General features: G+C 42.9%; 1 protein-coding gene across 2 annotated transcripts in view; it reads left to right on the top strand.

Moving 5' to 3' along the window:
* The window catches only part of SLIT1 (slit guidance ligand 1), a 203,343-nt gene that overhangs the window by 160,757 nt on the left and 21,457 nt on the right, over positions 1 to 21,129 (top strand). For both annotated transcript variants that reach the window (XM_075257859.1, XM_075257858.1), the window contains 13 exons: positions 156 to 299; positions 9,338 to 9,501; positions 9,633 to 9,656; positions 11,249 to 11,393; positions 11,829 to 11,903; positions 12,299 to 12,442; positions 13,195 to 13,338; positions 14,714 to 14,880; positions 15,834 to 15,966; positions 16,948 to 17,016; positions 18,070 to 18,141; positions 19,203 to 19,274; positions 19,369 to 19,440. In XM_075257859.1, coding sequence (XP_075113960.1) covers positions 156 to 299; positions 9,338 to 9,501; positions 9,633 to 9,656; positions 11,249 to 11,393; positions 11,829 to 11,903; positions 12,299 to 12,442; positions 13,195 to 13,338; positions 14,714 to 14,880; positions 15,834 to 15,966; positions 16,948 to 17,016; positions 18,070 to 18,141; positions 19,203 to 19,274; positions 19,369 to 19,440 — 1,425 coding nt within the window. The remainder of the gene's footprint in view (positions 1 to 155; positions 300 to 9,337; positions 9,502 to 9,632; positions 9,657 to 11,248; positions 11,394 to 11,828; positions 11,904 to 12,298; positions 12,443 to 13,194; positions 13,339 to 14,713; positions 14,881 to 15,833; positions 15,967 to 16,947; positions 17,017 to 18,069; positions 18,142 to 19,202; positions 19,275 to 19,368; positions 19,441 to 21,129) is intronic.

Below are 21,129 nucleotides of genomic sequence, written 5' to 3'. Positions count from 1 at the left end.
TAAATGTAGGTTACTTGGCGAGTGCTCAGAATAGTGATTGATAATCCCGAGCTCCGGGCCTGGCTGTTTAAATGAGTGATAAGTTGAAATCAATGGAGCCGTAATGTCAGGCCTTGTTACACTTATTCCAGTCATTTTTTTTTTCCTGTGTTCAGACTTCTAAATGCCAACAAGATTAACTGCATCCGAGCCGACACTTTCCTGGACTTGCAGAATCTGTCTCTGCTCTCGCTGTACGACAACAAGATCCAGAGTTTGGCTAAAGGAACCTTCGCCTCCCTCCGTGCCATACAGACATTGTGAGTACTACTGGATGTGTATTGTGTGCTAAGTGTACCTGCTCCCTCCATTGGGGAACAGATCTAACTTTGGGTCTTTTACCTAACCCTGTACCCCAAAAATAGGTGTTTAATGGCGGAGATGAGATGAACACAGGAGATTGCAAGGAATGGCTATTATACACACAGACTATGTGTGCTAGACCAGCATTCTATGTGTGGATCATCTGATCGACTATAAGTTAAAACTGGTGCTCCCAAACATTAGAAGCACTATATCATTTGGTTTGGGGGTTACAGATTAATGTCTCACCTCTTGTTGCAACTGTCTATTAAGATAAGATAATCCTTTAATAGTCCCACATTGGGGAAATTTCAGCATGTTACAGCAGCCTAGTAATACAGGTACAGGATAATACACAGTAATATAATACAGACGTAGGCACACATATGCTGAGAAGAGAAGATATACTAGGAGTCCATTATTGTGTATGGACCGGCTAGGGGTTTACAAGGATATTTTTTACCCCACTGCTACCCCTGCCACATTTGTAGCAAATGTGTTTTTTTTCTATGTAAAATTTGTGGATCTTTTATGAATACAAATAAAAGTTATATTTTATAGTGTACCTAAATCCCACACTACCTCTCTTTTTTTCTACTGGATGTCTACGGAAAGTGACTATAGCCAAGCATCATTGTTTTTATAGAATTACAATCCCTAGTACAGCCACAGTGCACATTTGGTGGTCTTTTTGTATGCATGGGTGAGGAATAATTCCAATAATTCAGTCCATAGCAAGGCTCTCTCCATTGACTTTACAGGAGATATGGAAGTAGCTGAGTAGCCACACTTAGTTAACTTCTGTGTAAGTGAATAGAGAAAACCGCACACATGCATACTCACCTTTCCATTTTCTGCCTGACGGACAGGGGACCCCCATTCTGGAGAGACTTGTGGGTCCCAGAGGTGACACCTGCATCGGACATTTATGGTACACCGTGTGAATGTGGCATAAAAATCTAAGATGTGAATAGCTCTTCAATGCAACACCCTATAGCAGTCTATGTTGTAGTAGTCGCCTATATGGTGGAAGCTTTGGACATTTACTTACATTCTGCATTCTATAGGAAATTTCCCCTCTGCATGCTCAATCTCCAATTCTCAGTTGTTTTAGAGGACAGAAACTAGCTGCTATAATAATGATATTATAAATGTGAAAGTTTGTATGTTTGTTACTCAATCATGCTGGGAAAACTAAAATCTAATTTGACCTAAAATTCTAAAACTGCGAGAGCTATGAAGCTAGCCAGAAGTCAGCAGAGTTCTCCTCAAGCGGAGCTGAGGGGGATTATCGGCGCCAACAACACAAAACACTAGCCACCCCTCCCCCTGATTAAGCCAGCAGCTTCCAACATTCATTAATATAGACCTGACCTGAGCCCTCTGCACACAGAGTGAACATGCAGGTACTTGTCCAAAAGTCAACCGGGAGCCAACACTTGGGATAGAACCTGCAACCTGAGGAGTTCTCAGTTACAACCAGAGCACTTATCCAGTGAGCCAATGTCTCAATACAAAATACACATAAATGTCCTCATATAGGATGCTATAAACCCTGTGTAACCTCTGATCCCAACAGAACCTCTACAATGTAACCTGAGCATGTCCGACCTGGTGGCTACAGGAAAAACATGGGAGCTGATTACCAGGATCAAGACCCACATAGCGGATTAATGAAGGAATAGGATCAATTTATTTAGTTTTAGTCTATTATACAGTATATGACGCTTCTCTCATCCAGGTTGATCCTGGAGATGACGTTACTTCAGTGATGAGTAGACCAGAGAATCTGCTTATTAGCTTTATAATACGTGTAATGGGGTTGTACGTCATGTGGAGCAGGGGTCAGAGGCATCAAAAACACCCCAGTTAAATTGCTGGTTCAATCCCCAGATTGTTGTGGATAAAAAATGAAGAGAGACCCCGGAGGAGATCAAGCAGATCAGTGGCAGTGGGTTGTGGACTAAGGATAAAAGGCATCACTGTCTTAAGATTAATGACCTGCTGGTATTTGTTGTCCATGGAGGAGTTGACGCCTGACCTATTACTGTTAACGGAGGGTGAAGAGTATTTGGGGTGATCCCCTATAGTGCGTATCTAATAATCCAGAAGGAAAGTCTGAACTGTAATAAATATCGGAAACCTGAAATACGTAATATCTGAGTAAATACCATCTATTGCTCCGTTATCAGCCATTCCAGGCCAGGGGGAGGCCGACTGACTAATCCTAGCCCTAACTATGTAGGAAGGGGAATAATCTGTTATCGGCCACGTCAGGAGGGAATATCATCTATTGATTTCTTTTATCAGTCCTCCTGGTGACGTCTAATACTCACCTGCTTAGTTTTGCATGTTATAATACAGATAACATAAAACAGCTTTCATGTGCAGAGGTGGAGCAGAAGGTAAAGGCTCTGATGCTGGTGATGATGGAGCAACTACAGATGGGTCCTGGTTCAAGCCCCAGAGCAGCAGGTGGCTGGAGCAGAAGATAAATGTCATCACAAGAAGGAGGATCACACCAAAGACCCCATAGGAGGTGTATCAGACCAGTGAACATACAGGGGCAGGATCATATTACTGGACTTTCTGTAATCCTCTTGTATGTTATATTACTTATATTGGGATAGTGTTTCACATCCTGAGGTGGAGCAGAAGGTAAAGGTTTTGAGGCAGGTGATGGAACAGCTACAGAGGGACCCTGGTTCTATCCCCAAGGCAGTAGGTTGGGGACATGAGGGTAGAAGTCATCACTATTGTAAGATTAATCACCTGCTGGTATTTGTTGTCCGCTGAGGAGGTGATGGCTGACCTATTACTGTTAACGGAGGCTGAAGAGTTTTTGGGTGACCCATACAGTGGGAAGAAAGTCGGAACTATGACACATACATAATATCTCCGGGAGAATATAATCTATTATCAGCCATGTCAGGCCAGGCCGACTGTAGGAGAAGGAATATCATCTATCCCTATCTGTTATCGGCCATGTCAGGAGGAAATATCATCTATTACTTTTATCAGCCCTTCTGGTGTTTTCTAACACTCACCTGGGTAGTTTTGTATGTTATAATACAGATAACATATATTAGTTTTCATGTGCTGAGGTGGAGCAGAAGGTAAAGGTGCTGGGGCAGTTGATGGAGCAGTTACAGGCGGATCCTGGTTCAATCCCTGGAGCAGCTGGTTGGGAACTGGAGAGTAAATGTCACCACTATTATAAGATTAATGACCTGCTGGTATTTGTTGTCCACTGATGTCTGATCTATTACTGTTAACGGAGGGGGAAGAGTTTTGGGTGACCCATATAGTGCATAGCTAATAATCCAGAAGGAAAGTTTGCACTGTGATCTATGTAAGAAACCTGAAACGCCTAATATCTCCGGGTGAATACAATCTATTTCTCTATTGCTCAGCCATGTCAGGCCAAGGGAGGCAGACGACATAACCCGAGCCTATCTATGTAGGAAGGGGAATAATCTATTGCTTTCTTTTATCAGCCTTCTCAGACTAAGTCAGACGGTCATTTTGCATGTTGTGATACACATAAGATACTACAGCTTTCATGTGCCAAGGTGGAGCAGAAGATAAAGGTGTCGGTGATGACAGAGCAGCTACAGACAGATCCCGGTTCAAGTCCCAGAGCAGCAGATGCATGGAGAAGATGACCGTTGCCACAAGAAGGAGAATCCTGGAAGAGACCCCTAAGGAGGAGGGTCAGCTTAGTAGACCAGTAAGGTGTCTTGCCGAATATAGAGACGCCAGATCACTATTATAATATTACTGAGCTGATGGTATTTGTTTTCCGTAGGAGATCTGATGGCTGATCTATTTCTGGTTAGGAGGGGGAAGAGTTGTTGGGTGACCCATATAGTGGAGGGAAAATCTGAGCTGTGACACACACCGAATATCTCCGGGTGAATACAATCATCTATTGCTCCCTCTAACACTCCTACAGGCCAGACCGACTGTAGGAGACGGAATATCATCTATTACTATCTGGTATCAGCCACGTCATATATTGCTTTCTTTTATCAGCCTTCTCAGACTAAGTCAGACTGTCATTTTGCATGTTATATTACACAGAAGATCCTACAGCTTTCATGTGCCGAGGTGGAGCTGAAGGTAAAGGTGCTGGTGATGATGGTGTCAGCAATGACGGAGCAGCTACAGACAGATCCCAGTTCAAGTCCCAGTGCAGCAGATGGATGGAGAAGAAGATGAGCATCACTGCAAGGAGGAGGATCCCAGCAGAGACCCCCAAGGAGGAGGATCAGCCCAGTAGAACAGCAGGGGGTCTTGCCAAATAGAGAGACATCAGATTTAGACACTTAACTAGTTTTTAAGGGGGCTTAACCCCCTGTTTTAAACTGCACTTTCCATCTTTCTTCAATACCTTCTGAGACCTGTCCAGCATCCACTGCACACAGCTTGACCATGCAGGGACCTGTCCAAGGCCAACCTGGAGCCTTCATTTGCCATTGAACCTGGAGCCAACACCCTTGGGCTTGAACCTGCAACCTGAGGAACCCATCAGATACAGCCAGAGCATATATCCATTGAGCCATCACCTCAACACAACATACACAGCTCGTTCATCGTATATGATGTTAGAAACTGGTACAATGTCCGCCTTCTCAGACAGTTATTTTGCATGTTATAATACACATAAGATCCTACAGCTTTCATGTGCCAAGGTGGAGCCGAAGGTAAAGGTGCCGGTGATGACAGCGCAGCTACAGACGGATCCTGGTTCAAGTCCCAGTGCAGCGGACTGATGGAGAAGAAGATGAGCGTCGCCGCAAGAAGGGGGATCCCAGAAGGACACCATAGGAGGAGGATCAGCCCACTGGATCAGCAGGGGATCTTGCTGAATGCAAGAGAAATGCCAAATTTTGGCATTTTACCATAAATGCCAGTGGCCCTCCCATTCACATACCTGTCCAGCATCCTTGGCACACAGGGACCTGTCAAATGTCAACCTGGAGCCTTCATTTGAGATTAAACCTGGAGCCAATACACTTGGGGATTGAACCTGCAACCTGAGGCACTCTTCAGATATAGCCAGAGGCTATATACATTGAGCCATCGCCTCAACACAACATACACAGGTCGTTCGTCATATATGATGTTAGAAACTGGTACAATGTCTGCCTTCTCAGACTAAGTTAGACGGTCATTTTGAATATTGTAATACACATAAGATCCTATGGCTTTCATGTGCCGAGTTGGAGCTGAAGGTAAAGGTGCCAGTGATGATGGTGTTGGTGATGACGGCGCAGCTATAAACGGATCCTGGTTCAAGTCCCAATGCAGCAGACGGATGGAGAAGAAGATGAGCATCATCGCAAGAAGGAGGACCCCAGAAGAGACACCATAGGAGGATTATCAGCCCAGTAGACCAGCAGGGGGTCTTGCTGAATATAGAGATGCCAAATTTTGGCACTTACCATAAATGCCAGAGGCCCTCCCCTGTTTTAATTGCAATTTCCACCATCCTTCAATACCTTTCCAGCATCCTCTGCACACAGGGTGACCATGCAGGGACCTGTCCAAGGCCAACCTGAGCCTTCATTTGCCATTGAACCTGGAGCCAACACCCTTGGGATTGAACCTGCAACCTGAGGCACTCTTCAGATACAGCCAGAGCATTGAGCCATCAGCTCAACACAACATACACAGGTCATTTGTCATATAGGATGTTAGAAACTGTACAATGTCTGCCTTCTCAGACTAAGTCAAACAGTCATTTTGCATGTTATAATACACATAAGATCCTACAGCTTTCATGTGCCGAGTTGGAGCCGAAGGTAAAGGTGTCGGTGATGATGGTGCTGACGGCGCAGGTACAGACAAATACTGGTTCAAGTCCCAGTACAGCAAACGGATGGAGAAGAAGATGAGCATCGCTGCAAGAAGGGGGATCCCAGAAGAGACACCATAGGAGGAGTATCAGCCCAGTGGACCAGCAAGGGGTCTTGCTGAATATAGAGATGCCAAATTTTGGTACTTACCATAAATGCCAGAGGCCCTCCCCTGTTTTAATTGCAATTTCCACCATTCTTCAATACCTTTACAGCATCCTCTGCACACAGGGTGACCATGCAGGGACCTGTCCAAAGCCAACCTGGAGCCATTTCCCATTGGACCTAGAGCCAACACCTTTGGGATTGAACCTGCAACCTGAAGAGCTCTTCAGATACAGCCAGAGCATATATCCATTAAGCCATCACCTCAGCACAACATACATAGGTCGTTCATCATATATGATGTTAGAAAGGGGTGCAGCATCTTTAAAGGAAAAGAGTCATAGAATGTTCTATACAACCCAGGGATTGAACCTGCAACCTTAGGAGTCCTCCCTCTACAACCCGAGCACAAATCCAGTGAGCCATCACCACAGCACAACACAACACACACAGGATGGTCCCTGTATATGATGTTAGAAACTGGTACAACGTCTGACCCAAGTAAAACATCTATAAGTATAACTATGAAATGGTGGCAGCGGAGGAGATGATCACCAGGATCCAGGACCCCACAGAGAATTAACGAGTGATCTATTGTATATAGAATTGGAGGAACAAATGAAGAAGTAAGTCGAAGAACACCAGAGGACTCAGCAAGATCCCTGACTCCTGAGGACCTGGAGGGGGAGGGGTCTTAGAATTACAGTCTTATACTATACCAGATTTAGCACAGTGCCTGATAAAAGATGATAAATCTGTCAGTTTATATCTGGAGGAGATGCCGGACATACAGTCACCCTCTGTATAGTAGATGAAACCACGATGACGCAGGTAGCTTAGATGACACCGAGGTTTGGAGGTTTTGCCCTCAGTTTAATGTCCCCGTTCAGCAACCCTTGCTGTTTTAATGTCACTCTCCATCTGTGCCCCCCCCCCCTCAGTTTAATGTCACCCTTCATCTGCCAACCCCGTTTATCTTTCCTCTTCATTTCACTCCAGTGTAATGACCCACCTTCAAGTACTACCAGTTTAATTGCCCCCATTCACCTGCCCCAGTATCACCCTCTTGCTCACACATGCTGTTTCTTCTCACATGGTCATAACGTCATCAAAGGTCCTTTAGCATCATTATTTAGCCTTTACCCTAACCTGAAATATGAGCAAGTGGATCCCAATGTTTAACAGCAAAACAGTTCAGGGGCATAGCAGGACAAACCATAAGATATCCGGGATGGTTGTGAGAATTCGGTACTGTCCCGCTGGATCCAGGATGGTTGGGAGCTATGCCCATAGACCTCATTAAGTCAGCTCCAGTCTATTGCTTTGTATGGCCATGACTATGCTGTAAAGCAGATCACTAAATGTGTTAAAAAAGCAGAGGGGAAGCTCAGGCAAGATGGCCGCCCCTATAACCATAGAAAATAAAATTAAAAAAAATCTACAATTGGAAAATAGAAACAAATTAGAAAAAGTGAGCAATTTCACAACCTAGTTTCCATGAATGAATTAAAAAATTGTCGATATATAAGAGATCATATTTTATAGAACCCCCACAGTATGCACTCACGTCTCCCTGCCCTGTACCCGCCCACACTCTCCTAAGCCACAACAAGCCCGCATACTCTCAGGATCAGTAGCACTAGCCTAGGGAGGTGGGGGCGCGCACGGTGCTCTGCAGGCGTGTGAATGAGAGGAGAGGACCGAGAACAACGAGAGGCGGCAGCGGTCCTGTACAGGTAGGCAGACAGCAGGGGGGGACTAGGTAGCTGGCGAATTTTTTATTTTTTTTAATGTAGATTGTGAGCCCCACACAGAGCTCACAATGTACATTTTTCCCTATCAGTATGTCTTTTTGGAATATGGGATGGAAATCCACGCAAACACGGGGAGAACATACAAACTACTTGTAGATGGTTTTTTGCCCTTGGCAGGATTTGAACACCAGGACCAAGCGCTGCTAAGGCTGCAGTGCTAACCACTGAGCCACCGTGTGATAGTTTGTAACCTCATTTAACACATCGGCTACTTTTTTATCATGGCTTTTGACATGGCTTCACAACTGTTATGAATTTATGTTCATATACTATATTACACTGCTCTTGCAGCACCCTTATCTGAGCTTCTGATAAAGCCAAGTCTGTTATCTCCCTATGTAAACAAACAGCTAACTCTGAGTCCATTGGGGGTGGAGAAAATCTAATTTGTTGAAAATTCTAAAACAACAAGAGCTATAAAAGGTAGTCAACAGAGTTCTCCTCAAGTGGAGCTCAGGGGGATCAAGGACGCCAACACCACTCTCATTATATGGCGTCCCAGCAAGCTGCTGAGATGCCGGAACAATCACAGGCATGGTGTGAGGAACAAGTTCAGCAGCAGGACAGATTGACAGCTGCTGAAACACCGGAGCAGGCGAACCGTCAACAGCAACAATTTGCTGAATGTAGGAGGATCATCGACGCCAACAACACGCAGACTAAGTCGCGGGCAGAGGCTAGTAGTACATATAAAAAAGATACATTACAAAGACACAGTCAATTCACACAATGGGACTGAAGGCCCTGGTCACAAGAGCTTACAATCTATGACTGATGTTTCTTATAGACAGCATAAACAAGAAATAAAATATTCTTCTCCTTAACTTTTCCACTCACTTAGAATCTGCAGCATAATAATATAGGGCATTATAGATCAGTAAATAAGTAAACTAAAGCTCATGGGATGAGAGAGAGAAACTTACCAGTGGCTGCTTTTGTGTTTGTTTCTCCTTCTCACCCATCCCCTCTCCATAGACTTCTATGGGCACATGTAATCTGATACCTCTGTAGGGAGTCTCCAAGACAGATTTAGCAGAGCTTTCATAGTGATTTTAGAGTTTTGGAGAAGTCAAAGGGGAAGGAAAAATAAAAGCATTTTAATCTGACAAGATATAAAGCAAGGCAGATAATAGATGAAAATTTGTCATCTACTTGTTGAAAACTTTAACCGTTTAGTCCAGCCCTAACAGTGTATGTGTTTTTGTTCTTCTTTAGGCATTTGGCTCAGAACCCTTTCATCTGTGACTGTAACCTTAAGTGGCTGGCAGACTTTCTAAGAACAAATCCCATAGAGACCAGTGGTGCCCGATGTGCCAGTCCTCGACGACTCGCCAACAAACGCATCGGGCAAATAAAAAGCAAGAAGTTCAGATGCTCAGGTATGATCAGTACTGAACTATAGAAGATTTCCTGTGTGTGCGAGGTAGTATAGGGTTAAACATGTATAAAACAAAATGATATACAGGAACACAAACTTTCTTGTGATGATCTTTTTTTTATCCCTCCACAGCCAAAGAACAATACTTCATCCCAGGTATGTCTGTGCGGCTACTTTGTTGTCACACTCAATGAATACATTTATGTCCTTTTACCTGGTTCAGGTTTGCCCAAAAAGAATAAAAAAATATCAACTAATTATAGAATATGTGATAAATATACGATTAAGTGTATGTACTACAGTTCCATTCATTCTCTATGGGACTGACTGAGATAGCTTTAGTTCTCTCCATCAGTACCATAGATAGTGAATGGAGTGTAATTGTGCACCCATAACAACAGCTCCATGTGAACAAGGGGCTCAGAACCCAGGTTCACGTAATTGGTGTGATCTCCAGTGATGGGACTTACAGCAGACACTTATCACCTATTGTGTTACCAGCATAGAACTGAATGGTGGTAGTGCAGGATACTCTCTACTGCTCCAGTCACACAGCGATCCCCCATTCAATCCTCCAGCAATCAGACACATCTCTCTCCCCCACTCATTCTGTACATAAGGGATAAATGTTATTACTGGGAAACCCCCTTTAAGACCATATGAGAGTACTCACTTGCAACATTACACTATATATATTTTTAAGAATGTTTGCTTCTCATCCTTCAGTTCTTTTTAGGGTCCCCAAAATCTGCATGTACATGTGTGGAAAAACTGCACCAATTCATTCAGATTTTGAAGCCTTTTTGTATAAATATGCTCTGGGGAAAAAAAAAATGACTGACTATTAATCAAGTTCCAGGCCTATGAGGAATCTTTCCCCAGTATGAGCAACCCAGTACTATAAATGTTACATTATAGCTGTGTAGTCTTTAAGTAATAGGTTTTAGTTGTAAGAAAGTATACTGGCTTACATATCATTATATTTGGTTAGTGTTTTATGGTAATTCTTGGAATCACACAAAATAGAATCATTTTATAGAGCACATTTTAAATGGATTCTATTGTTAAAATGCTATTTTTTTCTCACTAACACGTAGGAATAGCCTTAAGAAAGGCTATTCTTCTCCTACCTTTACATGTCTTCTCTGCGCCGCTGTTCGGTATAAATCCCGATTTTCCTCAGTATGCAAATGAGTTCTCTCGCAGCACTGGGGACAGTCCCCAGCGCTCAAACAGCACTGGGGGCATCCCCAATGCTGCGAGAGAACTCTCTAGCGCCGCTTCCATCCTCTGGAACGCCCTCTCTCCTTCTTCCGTCCTGGGTTTCAATCTTCTAGGCCTCGGGCAGAGCCGACTGCGCATACCTGGGCCACAAGAAAATGGCTGCTTACACAGTAAGCTGGTGCAAGCGGCCATTTTCTTGTGGCCCAGGCTGGCCACAAGCTGAGCGCTGGAGATCGTCCCCAGTGCTGCGAGATAACTCATTTGCATACCGAAGAAAAGCGGGATTTCTACCAAATGGTGGCACGGAGAAGACATCTAAAGGTAGGAGAAGAATAGCCTTTCTTAAGGCTATTCCTACGTGTTGGTGATAAAAAAAAATAGCATTTTAATGATAGAATCCCTTTAAAGTAACCATATACAGTATAAAGCACAAATGTAGTGCTTTATGTGCAGTACAATGAACTTACTAATAGTGACGATCTGGCATGAGATCTGATCCCTTTTTTTTTATTTCTTTTATGCAGGAACTGAGGACTTACAGCTAAGCAGTGAATGTAACAGTGATGTGGTGTGCCCGCCCAAGTGCAGATGTGAATCCAATGTAGTGGATTGTTCCAACCTGAAGCTGTCAAAAATCCCAGACCGCATCCCACAGTCTACTGCTGAGCTGTATGTATGACATCCATGCCTACAAATACATAGCATCAGCACTCCAATGTCTTGTGTTACCACAAAAATTCATATCAATGTCACTATTACATACCAAGTTATGACATTCAGTATTTTATAGGCATGTGCTTATCATACTGGGGCCAAGATTTGGAGTGTAATGTGTAAGGCTAGGTTCACACCTGCGTCATAGTCTCTGTTGGAGATTCTTTCACAATGTTCGCCTGAAAATTAGCAGAGGAAAAAGTTCTGCACTGATTACTTTTTCCTTCACTGATTTCCTCCATGTGTTACCCACTGTTTCAGTGGCTCACCTCTCCATTGTCCAGATCCCTTGACCGTCCTGAACAATGGAAAGACAGCACTAGTGTGAACCTAGCGTAATTCATAATGTTACATGCCAATGGTTTAATCTATACTTTTTTCACATTTCAGACGCTTAAACAACAATGAGATCACTACTTTAGAAGCTACCGGACTGTTCAGGGCACTCTCACACCTCAAAAAAATGTAAGTGTCACCTTTTGTGATAGTCGGTGAGACTGTCGCATCACAGAAACAAAATCCAAAAAATCTTGCCATAAAACAGACTCCAACCCAAAATTCTTACTGTACCTGACCATATCCCTTCATAGTCAGAGGTGTCACCCTGAAAAGGGCAGCCCTGGCCTTCACCCTCCCTCCATTGTCACCCAATTTAATCTCTCACTGGAATAAACTGTGAACGGGCAGCAGAGCTGAAGCATTACTGTGACTTTGGGACCCCCACTGATCTTGAGTATTCAGACATTCAACATGTTGTCACTTTATGAGATGGGAATACACTTTTTATAAATATTCCATATTGTGTCTGTGTTCAATAGTAGGATGAGAACATAACAAGTAGAAATTTATATTTCTAACAGCAATCTAAGTAACAACAAGATCTCAGAAATTGAGGATGGGGCATTTGAGGGTGCAGCTTCAGTGAGTGAGCTACATCTGACAGCCAATCACCTGGAGTCTGTGCGGAGTGGCATGTTCCGGGGTCTGGAAGGTCTAAGGACATTGTAAGTAAAATAATTCAGTGTTTATCCACATATATGTGAATTATATCGTTGTCCAGGTTGTAGGATGTTATGGCCTCTTCTTAGGACAAGCCATAAATATCTTCATTGTGGAGGTCCCACAATGCAGATACAGGATTGGATACAGGACTGGAAGCAAATAGGACCTGTCCCTGTTTAGTGATCAGGTGCCAGTACTGCAGTTCAGTGCCCATTGATGTCAATGAGGGTTTAGCTGTAGTACGGGCACCCAGCCACTATAGACCAACTGCTTCGAGCCCTGTATTGTGTGTAGTAGGGGCAACGACTGTTGGCCCCACCGATCAGGTATTTATGGCCTGTTCTAAGGATAAGCTAGAAATTCCTACAGTCTGGACAACACTATTAAATATTGCCATTTCAACATAAGTAAACTAGTTGGCATCTCATGGCCTTAGTTAATATCCATGTATACATCATGTTAGGCTCTGTTCACATTACTGTTTAGAGGTTCATTATGGGATTCCATCACTTTTGACAGCAAGAAAAATACCTTGATGCCAATGTGAACAAGGCTTTACACAGTCCCAATTTCTTTTTTAATTTATTTTATGGGTAACGTTGTGTTAAATATTAATGTAGATTCCTTGTAGTCTTTGAGTGCACATGAATGAGTGTTGAAGGCAATGGATAATTTGTCTCGCTGCATTCAATTTGCATTCCAGGTCATTGACATAACCAAGCTAATTTTTGTGCATGAAATTTCCATCTTGCAGAATGCTGAGAAATAACAAGGTGAGCTGCGTCCACAACGACAGCTTCACTGGCCTGAAGAACGTCCGACTCCTGTCCCTGTATGACAACCAGATCAGCACCATCACTCCGGGGGCATTCGACACCCTGCAGTCACTCTCCACTCTGTGAGTAGACTTAGCATGTAATGGGTTTGTAAATGCCCGTAGGCACGACGTCCTTATATTTTATAAGGAATAGTAGTAAGGAAAACGCAGAATAAAAAGAACAAAGCTACAAGTTAAATATTTAAGTCTATAATGTGTTAAAAGACTACACACAGTAATACAGCATCCAAAGGGTAAGTCCACACAGAATTGCCGTGGATTTTACCTATAGTTTTGCACTGGTATAATATGCCACAGATTCCACATATTGCAGAAATTCTGCGCAGAGAATTTGACTTTCACATCTGCTCCACAGCAGTTTTTTGTTTGCATATTTTCACCACAAATTTCACAGTGAAAACACAATACAACCGGGTTTTACTGCAGATTCACAACAGACGCAGGTCCGAATTATAGCACTGGAATGGCCAAATATCACATAGTGCCAATATAATAGTATTCTGCACATCAGGGGTGGAGGTCTGAGGGGATTGAGCCTTTTCTCCTACTTGTCATACATCCCTGTACATATCAGATCTGAGTTCCTTCTGTGTCTGGGTTGTGCTGCACTTGTCAATCATTCCTATAGTTTTGGCAATCTGCTATAATCCTTGTGATTCTGCTACTAAGACACTGGAAAAAGATGCCTATTGTACAGTGCATGGAAGCACCTGTTCTGGTCAATAGATGGCGATGTAGAGTTTTATCTCAGATTTTTAGGAAACTTTATTTAAAGGGCCTTTCTGTGGATATACGTTCTCTATACACACAGAACATGGCCACATCCTCATGGAGATTGGCTACAGGCTGTCCTTTCTAGCCTCCATTCTCATAGCCGTATAGCCTCATGTGAGGAACATGATGGTAATGTCTTGAAGGTAAAGCAGTGCCACTAGGCTGTTTCCATAAGCCCCAAACTGTCACTTGGGACTTGTGGCCATCTATATAAGATTTTTTACATGATGTGAATACCTTTAAGGCTTCAATACTGAATGTGACATCATCAAAATATATATCACCTGCCACTGCAAAGGTTGTGTTAATGAATGCCCAACAAAATGATCCCTGCTGTCTTCTGTATAGCTACTCTTATAAGGTGAACACACTCTGTATGATAAGGCCGTCTATGCCTGAGATCTGTGTGGACTCCTATCCAGTACATATGGAGTCACTCCTGCCAGGAACTTTTATTATTATTATCTATTATACTCTACCACAGGCTCATGTTCAGTGCGCACCTTTATGCACTCACCATATACTGGACATAATAGGTATTTTAGGTTTGGGGTTAAAGTAGCATGAAGACATATTGTATTAATCTTATAGAAAGCACTATATTAGAATAAGACAATGAAATATTTCCCACCATATGAACCATGGCGTTGTATCTGCTCAGGAACTTACTGGCTAATCCTTTCAACTGCAACTGCCAGCTGGCCTGGCTCGGAGACTGGCTGAGGAAGAGGAAGATTGTGACCGGAAACCCTCGCTGTCAGAACCCAGACTTCCTGCGGCAGATCCCGCTTCAGGATATAGCCTTCCCTGATTTCAGATGTGAAGAAGGTAGGTTAGATTTCAAGAAATGGAAAACAGTATTCTTATGTATTTCATCTATATCCCCTCCTGAAACACCTACTTAGTGGGAGAGCTGTGGTCACATGACACTTGTCCCTGGCAGACTAAATGGAGAAACAGCAATGGGCAGTGGTAAGACCCTTGCCCATCAGACATGAGGCTATATGCTGTGCTTATATACACATCATTACACATCATATCTGCAATATATGTTTACTATGTATGCTTGAACAAACTCAATTGACTGGCTAAATATACCAAAAGGGTACATGAACTTACCAAAGGCCAAAAGGTACATCTTTATACCAGTATACTGCCAATTACTGTGGTCTCCATACATGTGATCTGAACAGATCCTAATATTGATAGGTACTTTTTGGGAAATCCGGTCTCTGTCTATGCCTGCAACGATATATTGTCGCCATGATTGCTTAAGACCCTAAACTGTATAACCAAGGCTGGGGCGAGTTTTAGGTCTTGCAGGGGTACTCCTATCTGGGTAATTATGGCCAAATCCATAGGATATGCTATAAGCGCCAGATATGAGTCTCTTCTCATTTGTAAAGGTCTCTAGGTGGATCCTTTAAGGAATAATCATCTATTAGATGATCTTCTTTCATCACATCTGTAGGGGCTATTATACCTGGCAGATTTAGCAGTGGGACCTACTATGAAAATCTTGCTTTTTGCAAGAAAAGTTTCTGCTACCATTCACTTCAATAAAAGTTTTGGGTGGAATCCTCCAAAGATCAGCCAGGACATTTTTTTAAAGCTTCTGAAAAACTAAGCATATTCCTCCTACTGAAATGAAATCTGCCATGTGAACTTACCCTTAGAGTGACTTAAACCTTTCTTCAAGGCAGCACTTGACGGAATATAGATAATTCAGATTATTGGTGCTGATATGTCCTAGTTTATGATCTGTATTATTATCTCCACAGGAAAAGAAGAGCTGAGCTGCGCTCCCCAGCCACAGTGTCCGCAGGAGTGCACGTGTCTGGACACCGTGGTGCGCTGCAGTAATAAGCACTTGTTATCACTGCCTAAGGGAATACCAAAGAACGTCACAGAGCTGTAAGTCTCACGGTATGGTAGGGTCACAGTGGGTAGCCTTGTTGCACAACTCTTAGGTTGTATCTAATAAATCTGGATGGGGTTTGCATAAATCCTGGCAAGTGCAGCAGACACATGCATACAGATTGAATAAATTACTGCAACAAATCCGAGGTGTGTGAACATATCCCAATTATTTGTCATATCACTCCGTATACATCTAAAAGTGGTATTAAGTTATGTTTAGTGTTAATAAGCAGTCTGGTATCAGATCCATTCCTATAAATCCAGCCCCACAGATAGGTGAGGGTCACTTGAAGCCAGCGCCCTTTTCCTCATCTTGATCTGTAAGATATAGCTTCCTTTTTAGATATGTCAGTGAGCTGTTTGGAGCAATGAAGGTGTCACTATTGCTCTCTGTTTCAGAGAAAGAAAAAAAAAAGTCAGTCACGCCACCCGGAACTCTTTGTCTTTTTCTCTCTCCAGGGCAAGACAGTGTAGATAAAATGTAACCTGGCTGAGTTCTTGCGCTCTCGCTACTACTCTGACTATCGATGCCAGTACGGCTGATTTGGATCTGGTGAACTTCAGAGCTGTACTGAGCGTGTGCTAATAATAATCAGAGTGGCAGTGTGAGTGACTGTACCAGGGCTAGGCGAGATTTCGTCTACACTGCCTGGTCCTATCAATCGGAGAAGAGACAGAGGAACAGAGGTTAGTAAGGTAAATAGCCATGGCAATAACCCTTGTTTCTCCACATATAACTATATATTGGGAGTGAAAGCAAGAGGGTCTAAAAGACTAATACATACAAGATTAGGGGACAAGCACATGTAACCCCAGGTCCCTGGCATGGCTTTTATAATCAGTCACTAGAAATATTGGTTCCCGTAAAGTATTACCCATCACCTTCTAAAGTTGGGACTTAAGTAACCACATACCTTAAAGTTTCTAACCTCTGGATACAGATGTGTTGGCAGTAATGGTGGTTTCCTCTTACAGATACCTGGATGGCAATCAGTTCACAATGGTCCCCAAGCAGCTGTCCACATTCAAGTTTTTACAACTGGTGTAAGTATACGACCCTGTGAATGAAAACATACTATGTCATGAAGTATGTATGGTAATGATTGGTAGGTATATACATCTGCTCTCTAGTGGCTGGCAAGTGAATGCAGAAAATATGTCAGACACAGGAAGGTAAAGATAAGGCTCGGTTCACACTTGTGCTTGGGCTCTGCCAAGTAATGAAATACTTACTCCACATTTTATTTAACTTGTGAACTGTTCTTTAGTAGAGATTCCTTTTAGGCTTCATTTATTTAAGGGTCATTTATGATGCGGCACAGTGATCCTTGTACATCCACTTATTATCTTTTTTTTCTTATCTCAGAGGTACAATACTGGTCTTCCCTGTACTGTCTGAAAAGTAATATCTTTTGTCCTTCCCTCAGGCATCGTCATAATACACGCAGTCTCCATTTACCACTGCCGTTTTCTCGTATTGTGTACTTTCTGCTCGTTCGCTTTTCTGAAAGAATGTTCACTTTGTTTCATTTCTTAGTCTAAAACAGAATACTAAATCCCCTGCACCTCCCCGCAGCCACCACTAGATGGCGCATCATGCATACTTTTTTTTATCATTGAATAATAAAACCGTATACAGTAAGCTCCCTCTAGTGGTGGCTGCAGGGAGACTGTGTTTTATCATTCACTGTAAATTTCTCTATGTAGAGGATTTGGAGATCAGGATCAGAAAAATCTTCATTGTAAAGCTATCTTAAAAGACAACATAAAGCATGATGATTCACTTTGAAGGGGTTTTCTCATAGAATCCCTCTCTCTGCTGAACAAGGGTCGGTAGAGTCCATGCACTTGGCTATCTCTGCCAGTCCCATCGAAGTGAGTGGAGCTGTGGTCACAAATGTGCATTACCACTCCCTTCACACAAGGGGGCCCTGTGATTATTTAGAGTCTCAGCGATTAGACATTTTTCCCCTTTTTTTTGAGATGGCTAAAACACTAGCTTCACCCTCGTGTGTAATGTTACATATGTGAATATTCTGGGTAAGGGGAGCGAACGGCAATCACACCAGTCTTATCTGCTGTCTTTTATTTTTGCAGAGACCTGAGCAATAACAAAATCAGCTCCCTCAGCAACTCCTCCTTCACCAACATGAGCCAGCTCACCACATTGTAAGTGATTTTCTGCAAACAAGGTCACCCGTGGACTGATGTGATGTGAGGGGCCTGTCTGTTCTTTATGCGGTGGCCTTCTCTAGGAAAAACCTTTTCTTTTCATAAAGATAAAGTATACATAAGGCAATTAGGTTACAATCCTTTGTGCACCATCCGTGTAGCCGCCGAGCACAAATAGGACAAACAGTCCTTGACAAAGCTATTATCACAGAGCTTCATGTTATTCCTCCAGATCTTACCGTCTATACACAGAATCTCTCACTTCATACCTAGAACACATTGCTGGTTGTGGCTATTACAAAGTATGTAACAAAGCCTGCATTCACCAGGAGAGTTTATGAGACTTTCAGGACCCCCAGCGATCAGACACTTAGCTCCTATCATTTAAGTATTTTATTGACATCACCCTTTATAGCAATATGACATCTCTGTGCAGTTAGCACTACTATAGATCCTTCCAGCCTTCCCTTATCGCTACTCTTTGGTAAGAATCTATAGGAGCCACAAATTAAGATGAGGCCACCTTAAAGGGGTTTTCTGGGAAATGATAAAACTTCTTAGTGCATTCCCTTACCCTGGTCCCCTGCAGGACTGTTTAATACCTTTGCAGAGGGCAGAACTCCTATTCCTCTGCTTCCCCAGCTGACATGACAATGGACCTGTGACAGTAGGGGAGGCAGCGTTCACACAGTCCCAGTGACATAGGAGAGGGTATCCTCTTTATGGGAACACCATTTATTGCTAAAGCTGGGCCTGAGGGGGCAGAGGGTTATAAAACACACTACATAGAGAAGCCATGCCATCTGTCCTTAGCTCGTACACTACACTGCTGTGATGTGCTTGGTAATGAAGTATGATGGAGTAATCTGAAGAAATCAATGCTATCACTACTGACTTATTAGACTGGTTCCTAAGTAAATAGATTCAGTCCACAAGACATCTGACCATTCTCATAATACAACAATGGGCTATAGAATGTTAATATAGATACGTGAAAATGACTTGTTATGGTTTGTGTGTGACCGGAGGACGGAATGTAATTATTCTTCTTCCTCCAGGATCCTCAGCTACAACTCCTTAAGATGCATTCCTCCTCTGGCGTTTGAGGGGTTGAGATCCTTGAGGCTTCTGTAAGTAGCCATTCTACCTAGTATTACTTATTTTAATGGCTCGATAACAAGCCAATGTGAATTATTAAGAAATCTCTCCAATTGTTTGTTGTAGGTCTGTGCACGGAAATGACATTTCTACTCTGCCTGAAGGAATATTTTCAGATGTCTCCTCTCTGTCCCACTTGTAAGTAACTTCAGGCGCCTTATCTGGTCACATGGACCCTACAGCCATCGTAACAGATACGGGGCCAGATTTTCTAAGGGTGGTATTACATTGCCCTATAGATGGATAGGGCTGATCGATAATAAATGTGTCAATCAGTGCTTGTTTACAACTGTCTATTACATAGGCCGATGCCAGGTACATAGCTCCTTGGTACATCTAAGGCTGGGGTCACACTATTGTTGAATTTTGTTATGTAGTATTTGCCGCATTTTTTTTTTTAGCCAAAGCCAAGAGTAGCTTAAAAAAAAAACAAAAAAAAACAAAAACCCAGCTTTTCTGCAAGGTGTGGCCTCCGTCTTAAACTCTCCATATTGTTAAAACCAAGAGTGTGTTCACACATTATGAAATCTGCACATTGCTGGAGTTTGCAGGGTCACATGGAACAGCCTATAACCGCATTACTAAAAGCACACGTATTGCAGATTTGGAGGGTTTTTTTTTATTCTTACAGTTCACAGTACTATATGCTTAGGCTGGGATACACAAAGATTTTTTTGGTAGTTAGAAAATCCTAGGTAGGGCTACATGGCAACTTTGGCCACAACTTTCATCATTTGACTCCAATCCATTTGGTTTTTGGGTCACTAGAAGTCACTGTTTCAGTATCCTTGTTGTCACAATGTGACCCATTCACTTACATTAGTAAAGGGTCACACAACGATCTTTGGTCACAGCCTAAGTCACGATGTAGCCCTAGCCTAAAGGATAAAGAGGATGCAGCAGATTATTTCCCCTGTGGATCCTGCAGCAGATCTATGATGAATCTGCTGCAAAATGTACATGCATTTTATGGCACATGTAATGAGTGTGCTGCGGATGTGCATATTCGGGGGTTTTCAAAGCCCCATCCATAGATATTATGTTGTAAGTTTCACTGAGTCCTGGTGCAGAATCCACATCTCATATCTGCCCCATCTGGACAGAGCCTTAGCCTTCCTGCACACAGAGTCCCTGAACCTTTGTACTTGTGAGCTGTAGACCCTGCACGTGTGCCGTCTTAGGCACTAGCAGCACTTCTTCCAAGGGAGAATAGTCCAGTAATACTGTATTTGATGGAACAGGCTCGGATGTTTGGTTTCCCCCCATGTACAGTAGGACCCCATAGACTTGTACATGAGGACTAACACGACAGCTCAGATGTTGTTTTCCCTCAGACAGATCCTCGCTCTATTATCTTTAGTTCTGACAAGTTTCTGATCTCCGCTCGTACACAATTATTGCCGGTGTTAGCATTACGGCTCTCATGTAGAGTGCGGGGCAGTTTTCAGATTATATAAGATCACAGGGCTGAGACTGGTTATTAAGACTAACAAAACGATTTTCCTGAAATTCTGCCCCTTCACCTCCACCTGTTCTGTTTTCTTTCGTGCAGCCTTTGTAGTTGGGTGCTCATTCAGAGTATTCTGTGTTTGTTTCCATGGACTGCTGCCAAACTGGTTCCTTCTTTTTACACAATCTTTTGTTTAGTTTGGCGCACGGTGTAACCACTTTTCGCTCTTAACAAACGACAATTCATCCACTCGACGGAGTATCTCCAGGAATTCCTTTCTTTACAGTGTGATTTATGGCGGTGGAGCGCACTATGCCGGCTCACAGCTGTTAAACAAAAGGCAAAATAGCAGCAAGGAAGCTTTTAGGTGTTTGTCA

Source organism: Leptodactylus fuscus, chromosome 10 (assembly GCF_031893055.1).
Source record: "Leptodactylus fuscus isolate aLepFus1 chromosome 10, aLepFus1.hap2, whole genome shotgun sequence".
NCBI lineage: Eukaryota > Metazoa > Chordata > Amphibia > Anura > Leptodactylidae > Leptodactylus > Leptodactylus fuscus.
Note: the sequence above shows the minus strand (reverse complement) of the source record. Positions and strands in the feature narration are given on the sequence as shown.